At 32.7% G+C, this 10476-nt stretch overlaps 1 protein-coding gene across 1 annotated transcript; it reads left to right on the top strand.

Moving 5' to 3' along the window:
• Positions 1 to 6829: 6829 nt before the first annotated feature.
• LOC134261949 (E3 ubiquitin-protein ligase rnf213-alpha-like) lies at positions 6830 to 9979 on the top strand. Its single transcript, XM_062744331.1, has 6 exons — positions 6830 to 7134; positions 8076 to 8253; positions 8419 to 8815; positions 8927 to 9080; positions 9219 to 9433; positions 9809 to 9979. The coding sequence occupies exons 1-6, from the start codon at positions 7053 to 7055 to the stop codon at positions 9977 to 9979; spliced, it is 1197 nt and encodes a 398-aa protein (XP_062600315.1). The 5' UTR covers positions 6830 to 7052.
• The last annotated feature ends 497 nt before the right edge of the window (positions 9980 to 10476 follow it).

The raw sequence follows: 10476 nt of genomic DNA, 5'->3' as shown, positions 1-10476 counted from the left end.
GTGCTAGGGTGGGGCTAAATAAGTAGGTAGTGAAAATGCATTATTTCTTTGAAAATCTTCTTCTCTGCTCCTGGGTATTAAATAAACCAACTAAGTACATAGTTATGATGAGCAAGAGTGCCTCTACCAACATTGTGAATTTTATGGCCCTAGGGTCAGGGGTTCTGGTGTTAGGGCGGGGCTGTATTGATTATATAGTGAAAATACATGAATTCTTTGAAAATCTTCTTTTCTGCTCCTGGGTATTAAATAAACTAACTAAGTATATAGTTATGATGAGCAAGAGTGCCTATACCAAAATTGTGAATTTTATGGCCCCAGGGTCAGGGGTTCTTGATTTAGGGTGGGGCTCTAATGATTATATAGTGAAATGCATGAATTCTTTGAACATCTTATCCTTTGCTCCTGGTTAATATGCTAATGATCTAATTACATATGTAAGGCCAGGAATTATTTTATTTTCAGTTTTACAGACCCTCCGCTCAAGGTTTTCAATTTTCAGGAAAAAATAAAACAATTTTTTTCTTTTCGATGTCAAATTTGAGTCGGGATCGAGATTTCAGATTTACGAACACGCACTTCCGGTTTTAAGATGAAACGGCGGGTAAATAAAGCTAGATCTGAGAAGATAGCTTGGTTTAGTGTAAAATTCATCGATACGAGTGACATTCAAAACGTTTCACCCGTTCAAAGGACAAATAAAATGCTGACGACTTTGTTGCACAATGACATGCTGGTGAGATAATTATGTATTCGTTTCAAAAGTATCTGTAAATTGTTTTCCTTCCCCAGGTTCTAAACTGCCCGTGGTAGTTATTGCATATTGCCAGCGACATTGTTTAGGTCTACGTTATAACTTACAGTCTAAGCATCATTCTTCAGAAAAGGTTTACTTATGCATCAGATGTAATGAATAAAACTATGGGAGAAGTTAAGTCCATTTGAGGAAGAAATAAACAATAACCTGAAGAAATAAAAAAATTCAACTATTAAAAGGCAAGAATATACAAATATATACAGGCATGTAGTATCATTTGTATCAGCCAGAAAAATTATTTTACACTTAATTGAAAAAATGTTCACCCTACTCCCCAATACTCCCTGTTTGTTTTATGATAGGAATTATAGTTTTAGGCACCAAGTAAATTTTAGAACAATGTCTACACATTCACCTAACATATATTAAAAAATAAAGATATATTGAAAGACTTTTAAAGAATTAATTTTTTAAAATATATTTTGACCAACATCACAAAATTTATATAACTGGCCCAAACTGGCAGATGATGAAATAAGCAATTAAATGTTCTACTTTCCTATCTGTAAGCAATATGTGTCCAGTGGTAAGGAGCCTATTTGAATAGCATATGATAAAAAAAAGAATGTACAAATGTTAATAATTGATTTATCAAAAAAAAAATTTTATTTCCTTCTCCTTCGGGACTTTTTTATTCTCATGTTCATAACTAAACCTAAACATAAAAAAATGCTGGCCTTATAATGAAGAAATGGGCCTCTTTCAAAATAGATAATTTCAGGGCCGCTGGGTCAGGGGTACCAGGGGGGTACTTTGACTAAAAATAAATTATTGCTTTGAAATCTGCCCTTTGATAAGCAATGGTGCCTCTTTCAAAATTTGTGAATTTCATGGCTTTTGGATTAAAACACGAACCAAGTACAATCGCTGGAAAGTTGTTACATGATACTCAGGTGACCTATAAGGCCCGTGGGCCTCTTGTTCTAAAAGTACCAGAAAATGTACTGGGTATTTCAGCGGTCCTTCATCGACATTCTCGATTAAGGGTTCAGTATGACTGTTACGGTATCGCAAGGACAAAGGTGTCTTCATAGTCTAAACATGGTAGCACTGAGTGATTCAACCTGAAACAGGACCATAATACTCTAACAGGGTGATTGTGAAGCTCACGAGGCCCCGTTTGGAATTGTTAAAGCTACTACAATGTTCATGCCTCCCCCCTTCCAAAAATCCTATAAATCAGATAATGAGTTTGGTTTATAACTTAATAGAATTATGTTTTGTGAATTTAAACTTAAATTATTATTGTACTATGTGTTCTTTTGATTAAGAGACAAAAATGCAATAGAATCTACATGCACCAACGCTTTTGTTCCTATGCGGAAAACTGTTAAGACGAGGATTTTAAAGTAGCCAAATCTGCTTAAAAATTATGTTGAAAGGATTTTTTCAGTGAGTGCCCTATTATTATTTTTTAAAAACATTATCACAGAGAAGAAAATCCTCTGGCTGACTCTCGAAGCTTTTTTTTAACAGCTAAACTTGTCTTAATTGTGCCAGGTCTTTTTCCTAGCGGTCCCCTGCAGCCGGATCATCCTTACCTAGGGGCGCGTAGTACACGAAACAAAAACAAGGACAGAGAACCAGGCTAGCTTCTTTTTTTCCCTTCTAGATGACATGATTTACCAAATTATTTTATTTTCTGATTCATTATTATTATATATGTAGATATGTTTGTTCTAAACAATGTTAGTCAATAACAAATCACTTTATTTAAATTGTTTATAACCTCAACTGATCACGAATTGATGTAGGGCATTTAATCGTCACAGACCGATCGATACAGATAGCAATGTTTTGTCAAATCAGTGCTATCTCTAATTAAAGTTCCCTTTATGACGTTTTTGTTTTGGTTTTGAACCAATGTACTTATAATATAAAATGAGAAAATTATCCCGAACAGATGAAATAGTGTAATGATGAGTCTTAAAACACTTTTTGAAAGCTCATAATTAGACCTAGCATCCAAAATTCCTTTATTTGTTCTTGAGTCAGCAAAAAGTAGAGTAAACATTTTACACTGTAAATAGAACTAACTGCAAATATATTTCCCAATGTAAAAAAAAAATAGAGTGTAAACTTAGGGTTAAATTGAAATTAAAAAACAGTTGAAACACGGAGGTAAATTGAAATATTTTCTGTTTTTGCATTATTTTTTGTCTTTCGGAAATTCTGCTATTCCAAACTCATCCTTGATTTCTATGTTGCATTGTAAATAAATTTCATATTTAAATCCTTTAAAAATTGAACCTTAATCCTCTAACTTGGTTCTAATCAAGATATTTATCGCATCAAGTGACCATGAATTGAGGTAGTGCATTTCATTGTCTACGATCTTTGGCATAGTGTAGATACAGATTGTCACGACACCCTTTATTCTTTAACGTTGTGTAATTGTTCCATTCCGGATAGGGCGTAATATTGTTAAACAGCTAGGTTAATTTAAATCAGAGAACAATGTACTTAAATTAATAACATGTGGACAACGTATTTCTTTTCTTTTACTTATTTGGTTTTACTTTTAGTTCAGGGATATGGTAAGTACATCTTGATGTACATTAAGAATATTAGTTGTAAAAATTACCGTTTATCTAAATTTGCTCAATGTCACTGAATCTTTGAATCGTTCGTCGCATTACTTGTGTTTTTCTCTCTCTTATCAAATGACACTTCCTAGAATTATTTTGTTATTTTCAAAACCAGATATAAATAATTATATTTTCAGTATAAATTGTGAATTTAATTTCGCATAATGGCCAAAACAACACTTTTCTTTCATTGATAATATTTTTAAATAGATTTAATTATATTTTTCTATATGAATTTCATGTTTACTCGTATATAAACTCAAAGATGGTTTATAAGGCAAAGAAATGTCTATTTCCTGAATTCCAAATGAGTCACCTCACAAATCGCCCGGTTACCCAGTGGTTAGAGTAACGGAGTAAGGAGTTAATCCTTACATTGTACGTCGCTTGTTCGAAATGTGGGATACGGAGACCGGTCCTTCGGGATACCGTATAATCCGAGGTCCAATGTCGCAGTAGGTGCTGGCACGAAAAAAGATCCCTCACAATGGCCACAAGTACCGAGTATATAGGACAAAAGTTGCAGCTCTCCACCAGCAAGTAGTATCGTCTCCATATGAGTGAAAAGTTCTGGAGAGTGACGTTAAACAGCACACAAACAAACAAATATGAATTTTTCACTCATATGGATGCATTAAACATGCGAGCAAAATAACCTCGCTCTCAATATGGATGGAAAAGATTTATTTTTATACCCTCTCAACTAGTTGCGTATATATACAAGTCCGTCAGAGTGTCAGTCAGTCCTTTTTTTTTATGTCAGCACAACTCCTCATAAACCGCTGCACAGAATTTCGTCAAACTTTGCAGGTATTTAGGACACAATGTGTAGATGTGCATATTACCAGGAAATTCCGATTCCATTATTTTTTCCGGGAATTTCCGCACTTTTTAACTTAGGCATTTGGCCAAACCTTGAATATAGAGATGAACAGTTTGTCAGCGCAACTCCTCATAAACCGCTGCACAGAATTTCGTCAAACTTTGCAGGTATTTAGGACACAATGTGTAGATGTGCATATTACCAGGAAATTCCGATTCCATTATTTTTTCCGGGAATTTCCGCACTTTTTAACTTAGGCATTTGGCCTTACCATGTACAGTTTGTCAGCGCAACTCCTCATAAACCGCTGCACAGAATTTCGTCAAACTTTGCAGATATTCAGGACACAATGTGTAGATGTGCATATTACCAGGAAATTCCGATTCCATTATTTTTTCCGGGAATTTCCACACTTTTTAACTTAGGCATTTGGCCAAACCTTGAATATAGAGATGAACAGTTTGTCAGCGCAACTCCTCATAAACCGCTGCACAGAATTTCGTCAAACTTTGCAGGTATTTAGGACACAATGTGTAGATGTGCATATTACCAGGAAATTCCGATTCCATTATTTTTTTCGGGAATTTCCGCACTTTTTAACTTAGGCATTTGGCCTTACCATGTACAGTTTGTCAGCGCAACTCCTCATAAACCGCTGCACAGAATTTCGTCAAACTTTGCAGATATTCAGGACACAATGTGTAGATGTGCATATTACCAGGAAATTCCGATTCCATTATTTTTTCCGAGAATTTCCGCACTTTTTAACTTAGGCATTTGGCCAAACCTTGAATATAGAGATGAACAGTTTGTCAGCGCAACTCCTCATAAACCGCTGCACAGAATTTCGTCAAACTTTGCAGGTATTTAGGACACAATGTGTAGATGTGCATATTACCAGGAAATTCCGATTCCATTATTTTTTCCGGGAATTTCCGCACTTTTTAACTTAGGCATTTGGCCTTACCATGTACAGTTTGTCAGCGCAACTCCTCATAAACCGCTGCACAGAATTTCGTCAAACTTTGCAGATATTCAGGACACAATGTGTAGATGTGCATATTACCAGGAAATTCCGATTCCATTATTTTTCCCGGGAATTTCCGCACATTTCAACTTAGGCATTTGGCCATACCTTGAATATACAGATGAACATTTTGTCAGCGCAACTCCTCATAAACCGCTGCACAGAATTTCGTCAAACTTTGCAGGTATTTTGTCAGCGCAACTCATCATAAACCGCAGCACAGAATTTCGTCAAACTTTGGAGATATTTAGGACACAGTGTGTAGATGTGCATATAACCAGGAAATTCCGAATCCTTTATTTTTTGGGGAATTTTGGCACTTTTCAAATTAGATTTTTGGCCATACCTTGAATATACAGATGAACATTTTGTCAGTGCGACTCCTCATAAACCGCTGCACAGAATTTCATCAGACTCGGCAGATATTTAGGACACAATGTATAGATGTGCATTTTACCAGGAAATTCCGAATCCTTTATTTTTCTGGGAATTTCGGCACTTTACAACTTAGATATTTGGGGATATCTTGAATATAGTGATGAACAGTTTGTCAGCGCAACTCCTCATAAACCGCTTCACAGAATTTCATCAAACTTTGCAGATATCTAGGGCACAATGTGTAGATATGCATATTACTGGGAAATTCCGATTCTTTCACTTTTTTTCGGGATTTTCAGCACTTTGAGTTTTGGGGGAGCGTGGGGTATGTGAGCTTGCTCACTTTTTCTTTAATTATCTATGAGGACCCTTTAAAATTACATTCAAACGCCGAGCGTTTGGTGAAAGAAATGTCATTTAATGTACTTAGAATCATAATTTGGACCAAGCTAAAAGTATCAAAATATTGATGACACATTTTTCTACTCGATGAGCTTTTTGAACCGATTAGGTATCATTTAGAATAATGCTTCTCGATAATTTGCAGTCAAATTAAAACAGGGACAAAGTTTGAAAGATTTTGCAAAACTAAATAGCCTGCGTAAAAATATTTTTGACTTTATCAGCATATCTTAAAAAGATAAAGCAATCTTTGTAGAACGGATAAACTGTGAAATACATAATATTATTTATCTGATTGACATGACAGGGAGAGCGACTTTTATATTTCTCTTGTATGGCACGTAAAATGGTTTAACGTGTCTATATCATCGTTATGGGATTTAATGTGTTGGTATAAATTGCAATAATCGTTTTTTATCTTTGTCTATATTGCCACTCATTTGAACAATGACAAATCTAAAAAAGCCTGAAAAGTATACGAATCCTCTTTGACCAAATGATAGTGGAAACATTAAACAAAAATTACTTTTCAAAAATGTATAGGAGTTAAATAGGATTTATTGTAAGCAATATCAATGTATGAAACCTTTAAGTAATGACGAAGTTTACATTATAGAGTTAGAGCTAAGTATTATTACATGTATACTCTAAAGAAAACGTATTTTTTACTGATTTAAAGAAAGAAAGCAGCGTCTCTTGGTTGACAAAAACGTAACTCGAGGTATACATATTATCAGCATATATAGAACTAAATATTATTGCGATTAAATTCTTAGTAAAATATCTTCTGTAGATAACAACGAAAAGGCTGAAGCACTGAGTTCTACTTGTCAGACCTATTTTACAAAAGCAGTCACTCTTTTTCAAGAAACATTGAAGGAACTCTTGAATGGAAATATAAGAATAAAAGATTTTCGAGAAGTTTTGAAAGCTGGTGAAAAGGTTATCAGTATCAATCGCATACTTACCACCCGTGGTTCCCCGACCGACTCAAAAGACATACACAGGTGTTTGGAAATGAGGCAAAAAGAAGTTGATCGCATCGAAAAAATAAGAAAAGATATGCAGACTATTGTGAAAATAGGAGAAATCTTACAAGGTATTCTTTATCAAGAAAAAGATTGACAACTTTCAAATTTGTTATTAAAAGTTCAATCAAATCCTTTATGAATATTTAGATTTTTGGTCAGTAATATAATTGTACGTAATATTGTATTGTATATGAAAAAGAGTATAAAATGATTATTGCTTTTCTTTGTCTGTAGTGATGTCTTCATATATTGAAAAAAAATCACATTGTAATCGTTAAAAAAATATTAAGCCGATTATCAGCAAGTTTGTGTTGTATATTCCTTATCAATACCTTATAGCATACATGTACATATATGTGAAACATCTTCTTAAGCCCTTAGGATATAGGATTGAGTGAAAATAACTCTTTTTCTAGCATTTAATTGAAAATGTGTCAAAATGAACTTGGAATTTAATATATTCCGATGCAACAATGTCATGCGTGTCGATGTGAATCAAGTTTCTCTGAAATCGTAAAAACGTTCTTACATAAAGTTAATAATTGAAACCTATAAAAAATCTTTTTGAAAACTATTCATTATTTAACGAAATCTAATTTCATAATACATGAAATAAAACTTTTTAAATAGTTTAAAAGTACAGAAAATTTCCAAACAGACTATATATAGTGTATACACCTTTATGCTATCATAAAATAGTTAAACTAGCCTCAGAAGCCAATGTATGTTGGCATGATATAAAATCATTAATGATTTATGGTATTTTGCACTGAAAGGAAACTCTTAATGATGCATCTTGAAAACATATTAGTTAATAGTAAAAAAAATTTAAATAGGTATAAAAATCTTACAATTTTTTTCAAACGCTGGAATACCCATATTTTTTTTTTTATTCTTAAGTATTTTTGCTGATCTATAGCATTGATCTATTATAGTAAATAAAGATTAGATCACATTTTTTTCTTCTAGAAATTGCCATTATATACTTTATAACTTGCTTTAATCATAGTTGACACTAGAGACTTGCAGAAGCATTTACGGAAAATATCGAGTATTGAAGAGAAGAGGATCGCCGAACTTTGCATTCTACCATCAGGAAGTCAGTCCCACCAGGATCAATATATACCTGTTATAGTCGGCGAAGAAACAATCCAAGGCATGTTGGACATCATCCCAACTTTTCAAAGGTAAATTGAAAGAATTTAGTGCTTTCCACAAACATTTTATTTTTGAAGTTATAATATTTACATCAAAAGTGTTCTCAATAACATTTTCCATAATATAACTGAAACTAAAGTGTTAAAGATTTTAATCTGAATTTGTTTAAAGATTATACTGTTGTTGTCATTTAGATTGTCAGAAAACACAGTTTTCCTTCAAATCTTGACTGATGAGGAAAGCAAAGAAATAAAGGACGAGTTTTCAAACAAAACGTGCGAATTGATCATCAAAAATGTTTGGCAAAACGCAGAATCAAAATGGAAAAGACTATGCAATGAAATGAAAAGTGGAAATATCAAATTTAAAACATTTGAAAAATATTTCAAAGGTATGAATACGGAAGAAGTACGGACAGTTTTAAAGATGATGTCTGATAAAGACGTTGGATGGATCGATCAAAGAATAAACCAGTATCGTGACTTGAAATTAATGACACAGTGCTCCAAAGCAGCGATTTTAATTTTGAAGATCGTCCAAGAATATGACTTAAAAGGAGATTTCTCCCCAATAAGAAGTCTCACTGAAATGGTTTAACATTTTTAAAATTTTAAATGATTGCATTCTTGATATTTAATTGTTGTTTTTTTTTTTAAATTTATTTTCTTGTACTAAATCTAATAACATTTACTCCTTTGACAGGGGCACATTGGAGAAAATAGTCTTAAATCAATAGATAAATCAAAGTTGGAAGTGTGTAAAGTTTTGCATGGTATAACCGAAGAAAATGTTGAGTGCCTTCAAGCATTTATTGAAAGCAAACCATTGATAAAATGGTTGAATGAGAACTTGAAAGGTGCTTTACTAATAATCTCATTTAAAAAAAATCTCTCTAATAATCTAATTAATGTAATTAGAACATTTCAAATCGAAAAAAATATAATACCTTTTCAGGTTTTATAAGTACATATCATATATATTTTTTTTTTTACAGAGGACGAATTAAAAGTGTTTGTTGACCTAGCCACCATCGCTGCTGGTGAGGGAGATATAGAAGTAGCAAAGGTGAAGTGTCTTCAGTCTGCTACAGCGGGATATGCTCCACTGATATTTATCTTGAAAAAACCATGTGACTCCAAACTGTTTCTTGGAAAATGCAAACAAGTATGGAAGGAATGCGAGACAGACAAGGCCCTGCCTAGAAAACTGGTAAACAAAATCTGAAAACAAATTGAATTCTCTTATTTTACTTTTGAAGCGAATTTGAATTTGTTTGATTAACAAATATTATGTAATATGATCCATAAAAGTGGTTGGAAATATTCTGACGTAATTTTTTTATGAGTTATATGAGGAGAAATGTTAAATTATAGAACATGTATTTTATATATGTTAGGATTCTTAACTTCATGTACTTAAAACATCTTAACCTTAAAAGGATATTTTTACTGGTAACTACATGTATCATTTTTGGGTGTGGTTAAAACAGTCTTTGTATGAAAGTATTTGTACTTATAAAAACGGAAAATTAAAACAAAATCGGAAAAGGTATATTAATCTTTATTTTATTTGATCCATTTTTAGAGAGATACATGTAATCATCTGGAATGGATTGAAAACGTTAAGTCAGCTACTGGATCAGTAGAAGTGACTTCATTGAAACTGGCTGAAAATATAAACCAACATGGGTTTTACATAATTGGTGGATTAAAAACATTATCCTCAAGGACAAAATTGGTATTTCAGACGAACTAGCGATATTTCATTGACAAATGAAATATTTTTATAAGCTCTGCTTATTTTTAATTTTACTAAAAACAGATTACTTAAGACTTTTCCAATTTACAGTATTAAAAGATACAAATGCTACGTATACTTAATTTTAAGAAAAAAGCTTGTTAGTAATAACACCGTTTAAATTTTTCAAATATTTTCAGAATTTCGAGAACTAGCCTCTGTGTAGGATATGCTACAAATTACATATATTTCTTCCTAACTTTTCCTCTGTAACATCTCTCTTTGATGCAACATTCACAAGGGAGTTAACTATTTTTACTACTAGCAAATTTTGTCTTGGATTTTTTTTACTTGCAATATTAAACTTTAACTAGCTTTTTTTTCTCATAGTAATACGTTGAATAATTTCATATTAAAACTAATTTTCTGCAGTAAATATACAGAGAATCTTCTTTAATGATTTTTAGCTCTACTGGTCAGAGACCAGAAGAGCTTATGCGATAGTAAGGTGTCCG

Source organism: Saccostrea cucullata, unplaced genomic scaffold (genome assembly GCF_032062105.1).
Source record: "Saccostrea cucullata isolate Sc308-1 unplaced genomic scaffold, CSIRO_AGI_Scuc_v1 ctg11662, whole genome shotgun sequence".
Taxonomy (NCBI): Eukaryota; Metazoa; Mollusca; class Bivalvia; order Ostreida; family Ostreidae; genus Saccostrea; species Saccostrea cuccullata.
The sequence above is the reverse complement of the archived record's forward strand: the minus strand, read 5'-3'. Positions and strand labels throughout refer to the sequence as shown.

Coding starts and splice junctions, on each gene's coding strand:
- LOC134261949 (XM_062744331.1), top strand. CDS start 7,053: ATGAGGCAAAAAGAAGTTGATCGCATCGAAAAAATAAGAAAAGATATG. Junction 8,254..8,418: donor ATCATCCCAACTTTTCAAAG/GTAAATTGAAAG, acceptor GTTGTCATTTAG/ATTGTCAGAAAACACAGTTT. Junction 8,816..8,926: donor TAAGAAGTCTCACTGAAATG/GTTTAACATTTT, acceptor CTCCTTTGACAG/GGGCACATTGGAGAAAATAG.